This window comes from Pangasianodon hypophthalmus, chromosome 17, assembly GCF_027358585.1.
Source record: "Pangasianodon hypophthalmus isolate fPanHyp1 chromosome 17, fPanHyp1.pri, whole genome shotgun sequence".
NCBI classification, from domain to species: Eukaryota; Metazoa; Chordata; class Actinopteri; order Siluriformes; family Pangasiidae; genus Pangasianodon; species Pangasianodon hypophthalmus.
This window is the reverse complement of record NC_069726.1, coordinates 25,039,032-25,059,243: the sequence shown is the minus strand read 5'-3', so window position 1 is coordinate 25,059,243 and position 20,212 is coordinate 25,039,032. Positions and strand designations below refer to the sequence as shown.

At 40.9% G+C, this 20,212-nt stretch overlaps 2 protein-coding genes and 1 long non-coding RNA gene across 3 annotated transcripts in view; 2 read left to right on the top strand and 1 right to left on the bottom strand.

Moving 5' to 3' along the window:
• Positions 1–516: 516 nt before the first annotated feature.
• Positions 517–16,778, top strand: mamdc2b (MAM domain containing 2b). The gene is made up of 14 exons (XM_053241101.1): positions 517–652; positions 756–860; positions 2,131–2,381; positions 4,087–4,171; positions 5,494–5,607; positions 6,785–7,068; positions 9,340–9,433; positions 9,995–10,141; positions 13,314–13,579; positions 14,718–14,814; positions 15,494–15,649; positions 15,814–16,073; positions 16,156–16,240; positions 16,481–16,778. Exons 1-14 carry the CDS (start codon positions 598–600, stop codon positions 16,492–16,494), a joined length of 2,013 nt encoding a protein of 670 aa, XP_053097076.1. The 5' UTR covers positions 517–597; the 3' UTR covers positions 16,495–16,778.
• LOC128320820 (uncharacterized) lies at positions 526–2,136 on the bottom strand. Its single transcript, XR_008304406.1, has 3 exons — positions 1,069–2,136; positions 780–872; positions 526–665 (listed from the first exon to the last, which is right to left on the bottom strand). It is a non-coding gene; the product is annotated as an uncharacterized LOC128320820 (long non-coding RNA).
• Positions 16,779–19,176: 2,398 nt separating the features above from the next.
• Positions 19,177–20,212, top strand: part of smc5 (structural maintenance of chromosomes 5) — a 38,313-nt gene continuing 37,277 nt past the window's right edge. Inside the window, exon 1 of the mRNA XM_053241093.1 lies at positions 19,177–19,510. Within this exon, the coding sequence (XP_053097068.1) occupies positions 19,332–19,510 (179 nt within the window). The 5' untranslated portion in view covers positions 19,177–19,331. The remainder of the gene's footprint in view (positions 19,511–20,212) is intronic.

Below are 20,212 nucleotides of genomic sequence, written 5' to 3'. Positions count from 1 at the left end.
TCTCTTTCCTCTCCCTCTCTCTTTCCTTTCTCTCTCCCTCTCTCTCCCACTCTCTCTTCTCTCTCTCTCTCTCTCTCCCTCTCTCCCTCTCTCTCTCCCTCTCTCTTTCCTTTCTCTCTCTCTCTCTCTCTCTCCCACTCTCTCTTCTCTCTCTCTCCCTCTCTCTTTCCTTTCTCTCTCTCTCTCCCTCTCTCTTTCCTTTCTCTCTCTCTCTCTCCCTCTCTCTTTCCTCTCCCTCTCTCTCTTCTCTCTCTCTCTCTCCCTCTCTCACTCCCTCTCTCTCTCTCTCCCTCCCTCTCTCTCTCCCTCTCTCTCCCACTCTCTTTTCTCTCTCCCTCTCTCGCCCTCTCTCTCTCTCTCTCTCTCTCTCTCACACACACACACACACACACACACACACTCTCTCTCTCTCTCTTTAGCTCTCTCTTGGTTTCTCGCTTTCATTCTCAGACTCTCTCTTCTCTCTGGCAGATAGACAGATAGACAGATAGACAGATAGACGGCTCCCATCTGAAGACCAGCTCAGTTTCGGAGAGGTCACATCAGTTCACCTGTGAAGCCGAGGCTGGGAGACACGCTGTGCTCTGGCTGAGGAGAATGGAGCTCTTCACTCAGGAGAAGATGATTCCCTACGTCTTCCTCAGCATTCTCGGTGAGTACAAAACCTAAAACGTGGACATGAGGAAGAAAAGAAGGGAAAGTGTGTCAGTCCAAGCCTGCTGTTGTGTTAGTCTGATTATCTGATTGCGTTACAGCGATGGCCCGAGGAAAGACGTTACCAGGCTCGTGTAGTTTTCAGGAGACGACGTGTGACTACACAGCAGATGCAGCTTTTCTCAGCTGGAACCTCAACCCTAATGGTAAGGAATGATCTGAACATGAAAATGATCAAACCCTGAGCACCAAGGACTGTAAAATAACTACGAACCTCAAATCGCCCATAAAGATAATCTCTTTAACCTGTTTTATAAGATAATAAGTGTCATGACTCAGGGAATTACATTATCTGATTAATAGAAATGCATATCTTCATCAGAAAAATAGTGCAACAAAGTCTTTAATAAGCACCTCATGCACGACGTGTCTTCGTCCATCTGGAGAACATAACAAGAAAATTTTTCCATTGAAGATTTCAGGCCTGTTCTTACGCAAACTTGGCATCGGACGTGTTTATCTGCTGCTTCTGTTTCCAGCTCTTTTTACCGAAATGATGTTTAAGACCACAGTGTGATTTACACTGTGATGAATCTCAAACCAGAAACCATTGCAGTGATTAACGTCACGGATGTGTGTGTGTGTGTGTGTGTGTGTGAGTCTGAAGCAGTAGTTAATAAGAGCAGAGTCTCATTGCGAACAGTCCCATCTGTTTTCCTCTTCTGCCACAGTTTCATTTTACACAGAAATAAAACGTTTTATCACCAGAGCTGCTTTTCACTGAACTTCGCTTCAGAAAGACTGAATATGAGCTGTTCCTCTGAAGATGTGATGTTCCTCTGAAGATGTGATGTTCCTCTGAAGATGTGATGTTCCTCTGTAGATGTGATGTTCCTCTGAATATGAGATGTTCCTCTGTAGATATGATGTTCCTCTGTAGATATGATGTTCCTCTGTAGATGTGATGTTCCTCTGTAGATGTGATGTTCTCTGTAAATGAGCTATTCCCTGTGGATGTACTGTACTTTTTGGATGTGCTGTTCCTCTGTAGATAAGCTGTTCCCTGTAAAAGTTGCTAGTTGCTAGTTGCTCTTCTTGGTAGTTGTGCTGTTCTCTTTAAATGTGCTGTTTCCTGTAGACTAGCTGTTCTCTGAAGATATTCTGCTGTCTGTAGATGAGCTCTTCCATGTAAATGTGCTGTTCCTCTGTAGATGTGATGTTCTCTGTAGATAAGACATTCTCTGAAGACATTCTGTGCTCTTTAGTTGTGCTGTTTGCTGTAAATGAGCTCTTCGCTGTAGATGTATGTTCACTTTAGATTCGCTGTTCTCTGTTGATGAACTGTTCTCTCTGAATGAGCTGTTCAGTTTAGATTACCTGTTCCCTGTAGATGTGCAGGTTTTTTTGGATGTGCTGTTCTCTGTGTTCTCCTGCTGTTCTCCTGCTGACTGAATGCTCTTCTTTTGCCCTCTTGAGATCATTTCATCACGGTGGATGCGAGCTCGCAGGGAAAAGGGGACAAAGCGGTTCTTTTGGGTCCTGATGTGGAGCTGCAGGATTGGAGCTGTCTTCGTCTCATCTATCAGCTCACCGGAGCCGGCTGGCTTCAGGTTCTCACTCGTTCAGAGGGAGAGAGTTTTGACCACACGCTCTGGTCGGCCAGCAGTCCCTCTGAGAGCTGGCTCATCGCCACCGTAGACCTGCAGAATTCAACCGAACCGTACAAGGTGAGAGAGAAGAAGAGCTGGAAATCATCTACACAGTGGACCAGCTACAGTGTTGGATTAAAGGAAAATAAAATTATAGCATAAACCTAACCTTTATTATGTCACTTTTTGTTTATTTATTATGTCATTTTAGTGGTTGTGTATGTTGCTTCTCTCAGCCTCAGCATTTTATCAGAAATCACAGATCATTATATTCACATCCACGAACATCGTGATGCACATTACAAACAACCACATCTTCTCTGAAAGAATATATGAACAGTACAGACTTTACTCAAACGAAAATATTTGTTTGTGCATCTTTTTTCTTCTCCTCTTTCTTGTCTCATAATGTCCATATGTCGGATGTAAATGATAACGCACATCTGAATCTTCTGTGAATGTGTATGTTGAAGAGAAAAGTCCAGCAGCTGCTCTAATAGCAACTGTCTCTGCAGCAGAAATCCACGTTGGTCAAAATGCTCAAATAACTTATTCATTACTCAGCAATTCTAAAATACCAACATGCAACACAAGCACACAGTCATGCCGTTAGCATCAACTCTTTCACTGGAGAAATTTACAGCATGCCGTCTTTCAGCTTTGAGGAGATGAAAACCTTCCAGTTTCAGGTTCAAGCCACTGACTCTGGTGTCCCTCCACTAAGTAGTAACGTCACTGTAAATGTTTTTATCCTGGATAAGAATGACAACAATCCTGTTAATTTACCTCCTTATTCTGCACCTGGATCAGTGCACACTGAGAACATTCCCTCCTCTGCTGAAGCGGGTATTTTGTGGCTAAAGTCAGAGCTGTAGACACCAATTCTGGTCTATTAATGCACTATTATCTTATCACATTTTCTTCTCCTCTTTATCAAGGATGTGTTTAAAAACATGTGTTCAGTCTTTCTCACACTCGCTGTATAAATCTAACAGATCCATTTTGGAGTTTCTGTCTAACATGGTGCATTTTTCAGCTCTTACACTGAACTAAATTAAATCTTAACCATTCTAAAAACAGTAATGTAAAATATGTAACTTTATATTTATCACCCACGTGCATTACTTTTGCTCATTTGTGACGTTAAGGGTCTCGCACATGGACACAACACTTACAGCTTAGCAGCTCGGATTTAACTCACGACCTTCTGACTCAAGCCTTATCTACTGAAACCCCAGTGCATCATGGGAGTGCGTAATCCAGGAATATTTTACATCAGCACACAAATATTCCAGCTACCCGCCTGTTTTCATTTAAACTCCACAAAAGTCTCTAAACTTCATGTGGATTAGTTTAACACAAACAGGCAGCATTTCTGGGACTTTTGGGAAAAACAAAAAGGAACAAAAATGACTACATCACTTTAGTGTTTATAACAGTGAAGGCACAAAAATATGGGAAATTAATTTTCATTATTATTATTATTGTTATTATTATTATTATATATAATATTCATTTCATTATTCTTCCTTGGACAAGGAACTAAAAGGTCATGTATATATAACGTTGACCTGAACACAGAGAGTGTATTTTATAAATTTAAATAAATATAAAAAGACATAAAGACCTTTTGTTTAGAGATACACAATTTCTGAGATTTACATTCCTATTATGTTTGTTTTTGATGTTGTACTGAGTTCATGTGTTTGTGATATATTTCTGTAGTGTATATTTGTGTTATTAATGAAAGTGTGTGTGTGTGTGTGTGTGTGTGTGTGTGTAGATTGTGATTGAGGGTGGGAGGGGCTCGGCTGAAGGCAGCAGTGTGTCCATCTTTGAGGTCAACATTTCAGATAAATACTGCATCGGTCAGTGGCATAAACACACTACACACTACACACTACACAAACTCACACACACTACACAAACTAACACACACACACACACACACACAGACACACAACACACTACACAAACTCACACACACAACACACTACACTACACACTACACAAACTCACACACACAACACACTACACAACACACTACACAAACTCACACACACACAACACACACACAACACACTACACTACACACTACACAAACTCACACACACACAACACACTACACAAACTCACACACACACACACACACACACACACTACACAAACTCACACACACACACACACACTACACAAACACACAGAACAGTGTAAAAGCTTTTCTCAGGTACTTTTATAAACTCAGACTTTACAGTTTAACTATAAAAGTGCACATGGATTTTGTATTAATTCTTTTATTACTGCTTTCAGCTGCGTTTACTTTGCAACTGTGATTTATAAAATCTGTGTTTTATATTCTGAGCTACATTTATTCAGTTTATTTAATCAGTTTATTTAATCAGTTTATTGTCAGAAAAAAATGAACTCCATGAAGAATGAACAGAAACATTGGGACATTTTGAATAAAGCTCAAAAGTTTAGTTCCAGTTTTGCGCAATAATTTTAGTTTTGTGCAATAAGTAAGACGTTTCTCTTTCTTTCTCTTTCTGCTGGAGATGAGAATCAATCAATCAGCGAACCTTTACTGGTGTAACATCATCACCGTGTCTTCATTAAACACAGAAAACCCTCATAATGCTCCTAACACTTACCTGGATGAAGTGCTACTGCAGGTGTGGGAACGTTTCTGCTCTCTGAGCTTCTTAACACAGTTCTACTCAGAACTTCATCTCAGAGGAAAACCTAGAACCTGCAGGTTCCACATCGAGATTTTAATAAAGGTTTTCCCCTCAGAGTAAACTCAAGAATTATTTAATGTTCTAGAATCTAGATGGAACCTAAGATACAGAACATGTCGAGTTTTTCCTGAACTCCAAGGAACTCTAGATGCTTCCACACGTCCACTTCTCTTCTACACTCTTATAACATTAACATTATATTAACATAATATTAATTAGTCACTGGATAATAAGTTGTAGTGTTTAGACATGTAAACTCTTAGAAGTGAGGGTTTCTTCAAGGGTTCTTTAAGGTTTCTAGCTTTCTCCTGGACCCACAGAAGGGTGTATAAGAGGTTATAATGTTTGTTCTTCAGCCGTCTTCTGTAGATGGATAATCTTTAAAACTCGCCTCTGCACCAGAACCCTGATGTGTAAATACGTTGTTCGTTTTCTGGGTTTTTTTCTTCCAGAGTGTGATTTTGAGGAGTCTCACCTGTGTGGCTATGCTAGCCAGTGGAGTGGAAATGTGAACTGGTATGTGGGGAGAGGAGCTCCGAACAACCCTGCACTCAGTGAGGGACCAGGTACGCCAGATCACGCACAAACCCACCAGATCTGCTCTGGTTTCTTCATCACAGCTCCAGATAAACTCAGTAGCTACAAATGACCATCGTGCTGCGATGTTCTCACCTGAACTCCACGCAACATAAGATTATTACGTCCTTTTCACAATACAATAGCCAACAAAATTAATACAGAATTAATTAATTAATTAATACAGAATATCTATGTCTCAGAATGTACTGTGTGTGTATTAAAGCTAAAACAGAGACAGTTAGCTGCACTCATTGGGTGTTTCACTGGATTTTATTAGAAGTTTACTACATGAAAGGAAAGAGTTTGTGACGTTCTAATATTGTACAGTTCTGTGCAAAAGAAATACTGTAGAGCAAAGACGCCTTCAAAAATAATGAAATTAAATGTTTCTACATTAAAATACTCCTATAAAGACAGTAAACAGTAATAAATGAAACAAAGTCAATATTTAATGTGACAATCCTTCACTTTAAATAAATAAAGCAGTATCTGAGGTGCAGTGTGTGCAGTTTTATAAGGAAATGAGCTGGAAGTGTTACTGAGCATCTTGCAGAAGCAGCCACAGTTCTTCTGGAGACTTTGACTGTCGACTCGCTTCTTATTTCTGCAGCGAAACCCAGCAGCCTTCATTATGTTTTTATCTGAAAAGTGTCTCTTATGGAATCTGCTGCTTTCTTTACTGACATACAAACATTTTTCTAGAACATTTCATTTTGTGCTGGAAAACTAATGTTTGGAATCTAAAATGCTTTTGTACTGAATCAATAATGTAGAAGTCAGAAAATAAACATCTGTAATAAATTTGTACTTAAAAAAAAAAAGGGGGGGGGGGGGGGTTGGGTGCCAATACTTTTGCACAGTACTGTATTTTGTTACAGCTGAGTATATAGGTATAGATTATCTGTTGTAGTTTCTAAACGTTTACAGTATTTGAAGTCGCTATTCTGCTGAAAGCATTTTGGGTAATGTGTGTGTAATGTGTGTGTAATGTGTACAACATCGTGTGTTTGACTTGTGGATGTTTCTGCTTCTTTGTGTTTTGAATATTGTGGATGATAAATATGATAAATTGTCATATCTTATCGAACACTATACAGTATTTCACGCGTCACATCGCACTCTTCTGAACCCTCCCTGGCTGATGAGGCTCGCTCTCGTTACCAGGTCATTACATGTACGTGGATTCGGTTCACTCCAGGACTCTGAAGGAAGTGGCCACGCTGCTGTCGCCCATGATCTCGTCGCCCATGTCGGGCTGTTTGAGTTTTCAGTACCAGCAGGACCACGCCGAGGGTCACATGTTCTCGGTGTACAGCAGGGACCGGGCGCGGCAGTACAGGGAGCTGTGGAGAGCAGACCTGCCTGAGAGCAACCAGGTGGAGCAGGAAACCAAGACCCAGGTGTGGATTCCTGTACAGGTGACCCTGCGCGCCCCCTACCCCCTGCAGGTACGACAAACACACTGACCTTAACGAATGAATAAAACTCTGCTCGTTAAATCTGTTCTGACATCACTGAGGGGTGGAGCTTACTGCTCTCCTCGAGTCGGTGAGGATCGGTGAACTTTCTGCTCAGTTTAATTTCGATGCCCTGCAGAAAGAGCTTCTGTTCTATCAGTGATGTTAAACTAGAAAACTCTCAGAACGATGACTAAAATCCATAAGATTTATAAACCATATGCTTTTGTTCAGTAACATTATCCAGGTAGCTAACTGGCTAGTTATGTTAGCTAGAAACTGTCCTCATAACTAGCATGTTTGTTTATTGTTCAGTAGTGATGCTAAACTAAACACTGACCAAAAGCCACACAGTGTCTAATGTCAGTTTGTTAAAGATTAAATAGCCATTAATCATTAATAATGTGTGTGTGTGTGTGTGTGTGTGTGCGTTTGGGCTGTGTATGGTGTGTGTATGTGGTGTGTGTATGGTGTGTGTATGGTGTGTGCGGTGTGTATGGTGTGGGGTGTGTGTGTGTGTGTGTGTGTGTGTGTATGGTGTGTATGGTGTGTGTGTGTATGGTGTGTATGGTGTGTGTGTGGTGTGTGTGTATGTGTGTGTATATGGTGTGTGTGGTGTGTGTGTGTGTGGTGTGTGTATGTGTGTGTATATGGTGTGTCTGTGTATGTGGTGTGTGTATGGTGTGAATGGTGTGTGTATGGTGTGTGTGTATGGTGTGTATGGTGTGTATGGTGTGTGTGTATGGTGTGTGTGTATGGTGTGTATGGTGTGTGTATGGTGTGTATGGTGTGTGTATGGTGTGTGTGTATGGTGTGTATGGTGTGTGTGTGTGTGTGTGTGTGTGTGGTGTGTGTGTGTGTGTGTGTGTATGGTGTGTATGGTGTGTGTATGGTGTGTGTGTATGGTGTGTATGGTGTGTGTGGTGTGTGTGTGTGTGTGTGTGGTGTGTGTATGTGTGTGTGTATGTGGTGTGTGTATGGTGTGTGTGTATGGTGTGTGTATGGTGTGTATGGTGTGTGTGTGTGTGTGTATGGTGTGTGTGTGTGTGTGTGTATGGTGTGTATGGTGTGTGTGTATGGTGTGTGTGTGTGTGTGTATGGTGTGTATGGTGTGTGTATGGTGTGTGTGTGTGTGTGTGTGTGTATGGTGTGTATGGTGTGTGTGTGTGTGTGTGTGTGTGTGGTGTGTATGGTGTGTGTGTATGGTGTGTATGGTGTGTGTGTGTGTGTGTGTGTGTGGTGTGTATGGTGTGTGTGTGTGTGTATGGTGTGTATGGTGTGTGTGTGTATGTGGTGTGTGTATGGTGTGTATGGTGTGTATGGTGTGTGTGTGTGTGTGTATGTGGTGTGTGTGTGGTGTGTGTGTGTGTGTGTATGGTGTGTATGGTGTGTGTGTATGGTGTGTATGGTGTGTATGGTGTGTGTGTGTGTATGTGGTGTGTGTATGGTGTGTATGGTGTGTGTGTGTGTGTGTATGGTGTGTGTGTGTGTGTGTGTGTATGTGGTGTGTGTATGGTGTGTATGGTGTGTGTGTGTGTGTGTGTATGTGGTGTGTGTATGGTGTGTATGGTGTGTATGGTGTGTGTGTATGGTGTGTATGGTGTGTGTGTGTGTGTGTGTGTGTGTGTGTGTGTGTGTATGTGGTGTGTGTATGGTGTGTATGGTGTGTGTGTGTGTGTGTGTGTATGTGGTGTGTGTATGGTGTGTATGGTGTGTGTGTATGGTGTGTATGGTGTGTGTGTGTGTGTGTGTATGTGGTGTGTGTATGGTGTGTATGGTGTGTGTGTGTGTGTGGTGTGTGTGTGTGTGTATGGTGTGTGTGTGTGTGTGTGTATGTGGTGTGTGTATGGTGTGTATGGTGTGTGTGTGTGTGTGTGTGTGTATGTGGTGTGTGTATGGTGTGTATGGTGTGTGTGTATGGTGTGTATGGTGTGTGTGTGTGTGTGTGTATGTGGTGTGTATATGGTGTGTATGGTGTGTGTGTGTGTGTATGTGGTGTGTGTATGGTGTGTATGGTGTGTGTGTGTGTGTGTGTGTGTGTATGGTGTGTATGGTGTGTGTGTGTGTGTGTGTATGTGGTGTGTGTATGGTGTGTATGGTGTGTATGGTGTGTGTGTGTGTGTATGGTGTGTATGGTGTGTGTGTGTGTGTGTGTATGTGGTGTGTATATGGTGTGTATGGTGTGTGTGTGTGTGTGTGTATGTGGTGTGTGTATGGTGTGTATGGTGTGTATGGTGTGTGTGTGTGTGTGTGTGTGTGTAGGTGGTATTTGAAGTCTCGTTTAACAGTCCTAAAGGAGGTCGCGTGCTGCTGGATGACGTTGCGTTTTCTCCGGAGTCGTGTTCTGCAGGAGCAGGTGCTGTAGATCTTCACACCAACACCACGACCTGGCGCTGATCCACAGACTCCTGATTAAACCCGTTCTGTTTGTGTTCATGTGTTTGTGTGTTTGTGTGTTTGTGTTTGTGTGTTTGTGTGTTTATGTGTTTGTGTGTTTGTGTTTGTGTGTTTGTGTGTTTATGTGTTTGTGTGTTTGTGTTTATGTGTTTATGTGTTTATGTGTTTGTGTGTTTGTGTTTATGTGTTTGTGTTTGTGTGTTTGTGTGTTTGTGTTTATGTATTTGTGTGTTTGTGTGTTTATGTGTTTGTGTGTTTGTGTTTGTGTTTATGTGTTTGTGTGTTTATGTGTTTGTGTGTTTGTGTTTATGTGTTTGTGTTTATGTGTTTATGTGTTTATGTGTTTATGTGTTTATGTGTTTGTGTGTTTGTGTTTATGTGTTTGTGTGTTTGTGTGTTTGTGTTTGTGTGTTTGTGTGTTTATGTGTTTGTGTGTTTGTGTGTTTGTGTTTGTGTTTGTGTGTTTGTGTGTTTATGTGTTTGTGTTTGTGTGTTTGTGTGTTTGTGTGGGTTTTTTCAGAGCCCGTGTTCGACCCGTCAGTGGCAGACTGTGACTTTGAGCTGGGTTTCTGTCGCTACACACAGAACACAATGGAGACTGAAATGTGGAAGCGAGTCTCAGTGCGGCCCAATGTGTACCGCGAGGGAGACCACACGACCGGGAGAGGTGCAGGACCACACACACACACACCATACACACACACACACACACACACCATACACACACCATACACACATACACACCACACACACACACACACCATACACACACCATACACACACACCATACACACACTACACACACCACACACGCACACACACCACACACACACCATACACACACACACACACACACACACACACACCATACACACACCATACACACATACACACCACACACACACACACACCATACACACACCATACACACCACACATACACACACTACACACACCACACACGCACACACACCACACACACACCATACACACACACACACACACACACCATACACACACCATACACACATACACACCACACACACACACACACCATACACACACCATACACACCACACATACACACACTACACACACCACACACGCACACACACCACACACACACCATACACACACACACACACACACACACACACCATACACACACACACACACACACACACACACCATACACACCACACATACACACACTACACACACCACACACGCACACACACCACACACACACCATACACACACACACACACACACACACACACCATACACACACACACACCACACACACACCATACACACACACACACACACACACACACCATACACACACCATACACACATACACACCACACACACACACACCATACACACACCACATACACACACTACACACACCACACACGCACACACACCACACACACACCATACACACACACACACACACACACACACACACACACCATACACACACACACCACACACACACACACACCATACACACACACACACACCACACACACACCATACACACACACACACACACACACACCATACACACACCATACACACATACACACCACACACACACACACCATACACACACCATACACACCACACATACACACACTACACACACCATACACACACACACACCACACACACACCATACACACACACACACACACACACACCATACACACACCATACACACCACACATACACACACTACACACACCACACACGCACACACACCACACACACACCATACACACACACACACACACACACACACACCATACACACACCATACACACATACACACCACACACACACACACACCATACACACACCATACACACACACACACACACACACACACACACACACCATACACACACCATACACACATACACACCACACACACACACACACCATACACACACCATACACACACACACACACACACACACACCATACACACACACCACACACACACCATACACACACCATACACACACACACACACACACCACACACGCACACACACCATACACACACACACACACCATACACACACCATACACACACCACACACACACCCTCACACACAATACACACACACACACCACACACACACACACACACTACACACACCACACACGCACACACACCATACACACACCATACACACACCACACACACACACCCACACACACCATACACACACACACACCATACACACACCATACACACACCACACACACACCCTCACACACAATACACACACACACACCACACACACACACACACACCACACACACACACACTACACACACCACACACGCACACACACCATACACACACCATACACACACCACACACACACACCCACACACACCATACACACACACACACACCATACACACACCATACACACACACACACACACACACCATACACACACCATACACACACACATACACCATACACACCACACACACACCATACACACACCATACACACCACACACACACCATACACACCACACACACACACACACTGCTGTACATTTACACTGCACACTCATTTACATTTACATTCATGGCGTTTGGCAGATGCTCTTATCTTACAATAGTGTTTACAAAAGTCACAAAAGTCTTTATCAATAAATACCCCCTGGTACTGACTCACTAGGTCACGGACTAGTGATACCATCAGTCCAACACTCTGCTGGGGAGGTAACAGACAAGCGCTCAGACAAATTTATTTATTTTTTTAAGTGCTAATTTAAGTACTTTATGAAGCGGTAAGTCTTTAGACGTCGTTTGAAGGCTGCCAGTGACTCAGCTGTTCGGACGTCTAGGGGAAGTTCATTCCTCCACTCATCATAAAACTCTTCACCAGATATTCTGTAGTTATCACCTCTTCACTCAGCTGAGCTCGAATACTGTTTGTGTTTATTTACATATTTCCAAAGTTAAATGTGAAAGTTTCACTTACCTGCAGTTCTGTTTAATAATTTAAGGAGAAGTGACACGATGACTTCCTCAAAATCTTCTCTTTTTTAACCTCAGATGAAAGTTAATTGCTGGTTTCTCTGGTTAGAGTGTTTTCTCACTTTTTGGCACGTTTAACCAGAAAGGAAAATAAAAAATCTAAAGCTTTTTAAAATAAAATATACAACTTAAATATATAAATGAATATCTACATATGATTGATACTGTATAGATTCTATCTATTTTTTATAACTTATTAACTTATTTTATTTATATGATATTAAGGCTAATCACAATCACAGCGGTAACACTGTAACCATGGCAACAGGTATAAATTAGGATTTAGATTAGAAATAAAGACAGGATTTTTTTTTAAATAATGGAGTTATCATTGTTCTTGAGTCAATTTTGTTTAAATTCCTTTATAATTTCATGTATAAAGTCCTGATTTCACACATGAGAGAAGTTTGTATTAAATATAAAACAGTGGCTCTGAGCCACTAATCTAATTAATACTGTTATTTGCATATGCAAATTTATTCATGCATCAGCCATATCAGAGCCATATAAACAGATATTTATTTAATGATTATCTTATGGAAATAAATCTATATCACTGTTATATATTACTGCTGACAAAACAAGCGTGAAAACACCGCAGTGTGTGTGATGAGACGAAGAAGATCCCTGATTTCATTCATTTTTCATTTGTTAGAGAATTGTTCCCTGTAATGAGATGGAATTAAACGGATTTAAAAGGATGGAGATGAATTACACCTGAGATGAGAGTAAATATTTTAGATTTTTGTGTGTTGTGTTCTCACAGGTTCGTTCTTGTTGGCGAGTTCACGCTTCGTCATGCAGTCTGGCTCCATCAGCCGGCTGTTCGGACCTCCTCTGCCCGGGAACCAGACGTACTGCCTGAAGTTCTTCTACTCTCTCAGAGGTTTCAGTAAAGCTGAGCACACTTTAGCAGTGTATCTGTACAACAGCACCGCACAGAAACACACCCGGGTCTGGACCCCGAGTGACAGAACAAGAGACGTGTGGATTCACGTGGAGCTCAGTATCCAGACGCAGAACCACACTCAGGTACTAACGCTGATTAACTTCATCAGATCAGATCTGGGGACTGAGAGGAAAAAAACGTTTCTGCAAATTATTCTTCTGTTAATGTTGCTTTATGTTTTGTGTTGTTGTTTGTGATGTGTTTTTCAATACAATGTTTTGTGTTGATGTCCAAAGGGGTGAAAATTTTTGCACTCAGCTTTATTTAGCATAGCTGACTGATTTTGTTTGATCTTGTATGTGATTGTTTCTGATTGGCTGGCAGGTGTGATTAAAAGATACCAGGTAACCATGGCAACAAGCATAAATTCAGAATTCAGTTAGGAAATCAAGATGTGAATTTAATCATCTTTAGTGTCCTGCTGGACTTAAAAGCAATAATGGAAAAAAAGAGCATGTGTTAGGTCAGTGTTCTTAAATAACATTTATTTGTTTAAATTCCTTAATTATTTCACTTCATGTTTATGTTATAGACAAACAATTGCCTAATATTGCAAACAAACTCGCAAATATTTACTGAGGACAGTGTGGTGATGATTAGAGACAAAACGAGGTGAGATGTTAACTTCTGAGATCACTCGTATGAGAAATGTGTACAACGTTAAATAAATAGTAAAGTTACATTTTTTATTCATTCCTTTTCAAAGGTTCAGTTTTTTAACACACACGGCCTTGGTGCAAAAAGTAAAGAGTTAAATAAATTTTTAAAGAGTTAAAAATGAGATTACAAGAGCTAACAGTAAGAGTAAGTAAGTAAGCAGGACAGTCATGATTCCTCTTGCTCCGTAACTCTTTATAAAGTTATTTCTTTTCATCTCATAGCTCAGGCTGTGCTTTTGAACTCACACTGATCGAACCCTCGTCACTACACACAGATGAGTTACACTGACACACAGCTGTCATCATTTACACATCCACACATCTGTCTGTCAGCAAAACATGACTTCATGTGTTTTCCACGTCTCGAGGCAGGATGTGGGGAAGAGAAAACGCCTGAAAAGAACTGAAGAGCACACACACACACACACACACACACACACACACACACTGTGTTAAAGTGAAACAGTAAAACCCACAGCAGGTCATTGTGTATATTTTCACATGAAAGGTGCATCTGATTTATTTATGATTTATTTCTTTTTATCTGTCTGTCTCTTCCAAGGTGATGTTTGCAAGTACGTGTAAAAGTTTTTGGAACTGTGGTTCTGCTGCTCTCGATGACATCGGCCTCCGTCTCGGGGACTGTGAGCTACCGTTAGGTACAGCAACCATCTGAACCACACACACACACCATGTAATAATAATAATAATAATAATAATAATAATATACACTGAGTCAACACTTCGGCAGTTACACTCAGGCAAGCAATGAATCAAAAATAAAAGTTAAAAATTGTCCACAAATAAATAAACTCACGAGTTTAACAGTAATAAGTAAATTATTTAACTTCAAAGTCGTATTCATAAATATATGCACAGGTTCCAAAGTTTATGTTTAGAGTTCAGGGTGGGATCTGAGGATTTAGGGGCGGGGTTAGGGGCGGGGCTAGCTTTCATACCTTTGTTTACTTCATTTGTATGAAATTAATTTGAAAACAAATCCTGATCATATCACTTCGCCTGTTTGAGTTTGTACAAATGTTTAGATTAAAAGTTTAAAGTTTTAGATAAAAAACTTAGTTTTAGATAAAAAGTTTTAGATTAAAGTAATTTAAATATGTGATGAACGACCAATAGATTAATTGCTCTTGGGCAAACCTGATTGGTTGAAATAAACGATAAAATGCACTGAAGTGTGATTGAATTGGTATAATCAAAAATATTTGAGGAGAATTTAAAATAAAATATAAAGAGTAAAATGTACAGGTATTATATTTACTACACCAGAGACTGTACATGCTCAGCGTAGTGATGAAGTCACGTGGTGTTGTGCTCCAGGTTCTCCTCTGTCGGTTCCTTCACGCTGTAACTTTGAGAACGGACTTTGTGGATTCACTCAGGAAAAAAAGCGTGACATGGCAGACTGGGTTCTGATCCGAGGCCCAACACCGACCTCCTACACTGGACCTAAAGGAGACCACACCACTGGAATGGGTTTGTTCCTCTTCCTTCTCATGATGGATGAACAAACATGATTATGATTGTTCCGTGTGTGTGTGTGTGTGTGTGTGTGTGTGTGTGTGGACCACCTGATTGTTCATTGTGCTGTTAAAACTCCTTTGTGTTTCAGTCATGTTTATATCTCTGTGATCTTTAAGGTCATTATTTGTACATCGAGGCCTCCCTGATGCTGCCGGGTCACAGTGCCCGCCTCCTGTCCCGCCCCCTCCGTGGTTCTAGAGCAGCTCAGTGCCTGCTCTTCTTCTACCACATGTACGGTTCTGGAACAGGTTCTCTCAGGGTTCTGCTGCGCTCGGAGCTGGAGGATGGAGACGTGGTGCTGTGGGAGAGGAGTGGAGAACACAGTGTCTCCTGGATGAGAGCGTCAGTGACCTATCAGTACGACCGTCAGCACCAGGTAAGTAAGAGAACCCAGAATTCACCTGAATGTGCCTACAGGCGTTCCTTTCTATATTTATATATATATATATTTTAATCAGATTGTATTTGAAGCCACCCGAGGGCCATCGATACTGAGCGATACTGCGATTGATGATATTAAATTTCAAAAGGGACCTTGCAAAGGTATTTCACATACAGTATTATATTACATAATTAGATTATAATTTAACCCTTTACACTTCTAGATTCTGTTATTTTCTATTAGTTTCACTGTAGTTATTAAATAATGTGCACTGAATAACTGAACAATGAGGATTAAAGGGATTTCATCAATATAATCTACAGAAGTCACATGGTTGGAAGTTTCTGTCACATATCGAGCAGAATGTAATGACGCTTTTGTCTCTCTGTTTACTTTCACAGATGGTGGTCAGTAACTTCACCTTTCACCCTTCAGTTAGTCAGATCTGATTTACAGTGACACTCAGCAAGAGAAGAAATAAACATGGAAATTAACGTCTTAATGTCTTAACGTCTTAACGTCTAAAAACAGCTTTATAAAGTTTAACCTAAGCTTTAAAGTACCTTTTACAGGTAATAATCTCTCATGTCTGCTTTTATTGACCCGGTTTCACTCTGTGTGACTTCAGCGGTGTGTTTTATGATGATTCCTCGTCACACCGTACGAGATCCTGTACAATAAACTGTGTTGTGAATTCTATAGCAGACTGTGTGACAGCGCGCGTCCGTGTCAGATTATACTGTGTAATGAAGATCCTCTAACGATAGACCTGTGATTAAAGACCACGACTACATTCTGCTCACATCATCAATCAGCGTGATCCAGAAATCAGCTCACGCAGAAAACAGGCTCGAGTAAAAACACAGTTTTACACAACACACACAGTCCTGGGAGATTGACATTGTCCTATTGGTGGACACACACTTTACCGACGACTGTGTTTGGTCGCCGTGGCGCTAAATCGCCTGCTGGTGAGCGTCATGTTATGTGCTCTAAAACCGTCGATCTCAACTCTCAACCAAGATCATGTGAGAATCATGCAGTGTAATGCGGGCTTTACAGGTCGAACAAACTTTCCACCACCTCACCTGCAGTCTAACCTCTGCTCCATTATCACCACATTCCTCTACAGTAACACACGCTTCAGCTTTTCACACAAATCTGCTTTCTTTTCTTTTTCTTTTTAATAAAATTAAGATGTAAAAAATTAACTTTCAATAAAGATTCAGCACATTAGCCTTTTTTTTATTCTTAAAGCATTTTCCAGACTTTATTCATCTATAAATGTTAATAAGTAAAAGAAAAAAAGCTAATTCATACATTTAATAGCAGTTCTTGGATAAGCGATTGTACTTCCTAATCTTCATTCTCTACAACTCTACCAAAAATCCAGAGGCAGAACGTTTGGAGAGAGTTTTGGTGTGTTTGATTTTCAGGTCTTATCTACAGTGTTTGATTGACAGGTTTAACCTACAGTGTTTGATTGACGGGTTTAATCTACAGTGTTTGATTGACAGGTTTAATCTACAGAGTTTGATTGACAGGTCTAATCTACAGAGTTTGATTGACAGGTCTAATCTACAGTGTTTGATTGACAGGTTTAATCTACAGTGTTTGACAGGTCTAATCTACAGTGTTTGATTGACAGGTCTAATCTACAGTGTTTGACAGGTCTAATCTACAGTGTTTGATTGACAGGTCTAATCTACAGTGTTTGATTGACAGGTCTAACAGTGAGAATGTGAATGGAAAGGAGTGTATTTTGATGCATGAGGACGAGAAAGTGCGATATCTCTTCTTTAGTATGGCCGAATGTAAAGACATTAAAAGTGAAATGAGAAACAGACTTCGCTTTTATATTGTAGATTGTTGAATAAGTTGTAGATTGTTGCACCTAAAAAATACAAAAATAAACCGTTTCCACCTGAGTTAGAATTTATGTCTCCAATTACATGCACTTACGGAGGAACTGCAACTGTTTAAATCTGCATTCTCTAATCAACATCTGAATTCTTAAAAAGTTTTGAAAATGCTTTTTTTTTTTTTTTCCTCACTTTGTTGTAATTTCTGTCTTTGCTGCACCACTTGTTATTATGTTTTTACATTAAATAACTAATAAACCGATAAATAGAATAAAATAAATGTTGCTGCTGTAACGTTTTGTAAATTGTTATAAAACTAAAGATTTTCATTTTTAGTGAACATGTCGTATGTAACGATGTTCCTGGTGCCTTGTTAGTGGTAATTTTCAAGTTGTAATTTCCAAGCTTGGGATGTTCAACATGCAAGGTGAAAAAAAAAAAAAAAAAAAAACATGGACGTCTCCATGAAGGCGTGTCTTTTATTTGCGTAAAGCTCTGTAAAGATCATAAAAAGCTAAACAGCTACTTTAACTGCACTTTAGTGACCTTCAAACATTCAGGCAACAATCGGGACTGAAATCACAATCAGACAATAACGGGTAGCTTAGCAACAAGCTAGCTGGCTAACGTTAGTGATTAATGTTGATGATCAGGAGAGTGATTAACGCAGTCAGTGTTACAGGTTTAACCGAGTGTGTGTATGAACTGATCTGCTGTAAACTCCTTTAAAAGTAGAGAAGAGGAACTTTACACTCTTCACAGTGCGAGCGGCCATGTTGATGTGATGTCACTCCGTAAAAGAGGAAGGAACTGGTGGTTGAGAAGACGAGTTGACGAGTTGAAATCGCGTGAAGTCGAGGAGGTGGTTTTCGGTGGTTTTTATCGGTTTTAGGCGGAGAACCACAAGTCGCGACTTCGCCTTAAACGCTGCATCAGTTGCTGCGATCGATCAAGACACGCCCCTGGGGGCGGGGCTTATACATCATGTAGGGCGTTTAATTGGATGAACACTTGATGAGTACAGGATGAGTCATCAGAAATGTTGTGTTTTTTTTATTTTTTCTGGATTTACTGTAGTACTGATGTCCATCAGGATAATTACTCGCTCATTTTGGGACTTTCAGAAGATGTAGTTTTGAAATATAGGACAGAATATTATATTTATTGTTCTGAAATATTGACTTTATTCAGGTTTTAATGACAGAAAGGTGAAAACTGTCAGATTTACCTCAGAGCAGCGCGTCCCTCAGCGGCCGCCCTGAATGACGTAGGGCGCTTGTTAAGTCACGTGGGGCATGAGGACCAATCAGAGGCGGACGTGTCTGCAGGCACCGGCGGGAAACGAAAGCAGTAAACACAGCGCGAGACGGATTCTCACTCAGGCACCGTCATGGCGCTACCGGGGAAAAGAAAACGAATAAGTCATATTTTAACCAACTCACAGACCTCGAGCAGTCAGTCCACTTTACCCTGCGCTCCGCACACGGAGCTGGGAGATGAGCGGGGACATGAGCCGGGACAGCGCTTCGTGGAAGGATCTATTGTCCGCATTACTATGCAAAACTTCCTGTAAGTAGCTAGCTGGCTAGCAAGCAATGTTTATTTCCCACCTGTTTTCCGACACATCCCGCCCCAGGCAGTTATACTGCGCTGTCATTGGGTAGCAGCGTTGGATATCTGCGATGTCATTGGCTAGCGGGTTGTCCATGGTCTCGTTAGCCAATAGCCCAGGAGTCGTAAGAAGGCGGGATTTTCAGAAAACGGGTGGGAAAATAACGCCTTAGAAATTTATACTGAATTAGAGCTTTAGCTTGACTGACATGGTGACTTAGTTAGTTAGTTAGTTAGTTAAATAAGCTAGCTGTAGCTAAGCTAATACTTTTAGCTCAGAATACAGAATTTAATTTGTGCTCCAATGTTTAATTTAGACAATTTCAAATAAATATCAAAATAGTGTTTTAAAAGCTAGTTTGTTTAAAGTTTCCTTACAGTGTCATCAAAAACATCAAACATAATCTGTGAAAATAATCCATTTTCTAATATGTTTTTTTTAAATATTGAAGAAAAATTATTAATAAATTAATAAAATGTGATAGGAGCATCTCTAAACCTTAACATCACCCTTTTCTTAGTTATTTAACAGCTGAACCTGTGGAAATGTGGCGTTTCCATGACAACCACAATTCCTTCATCACTAATATTAGCTTAGTTAGCTACATAGATTAGCACACACTTTGGACCTTATACAGTGACATCATTCCTGAGCTCATT

Bases quoted from the DNA above. Each gene is read 5' to 3' on its own strand.
- mamdc2b (XM_053241101.1), top strand. From the start codon at position 598: ATGGAGCTCTTCACTCAGGAGAAGATGATTCCCTACGTCTTCCTCAGC. The intron at 7,069-9,339 runs GTACGACAAACA...GTGTGTGTGTAG, and splicing joins GCGCCCCCTACCCCCTGCAG to GTGGTATTTGAAGTCTCGTT. The intron at 14,815-15,493 runs GTACAGCAACCA...GTTGTGCTCCAG, and splicing joins GGACTGTGAGCTACCGTTAG to GTTCTCCTCTGTCGGTTCCT.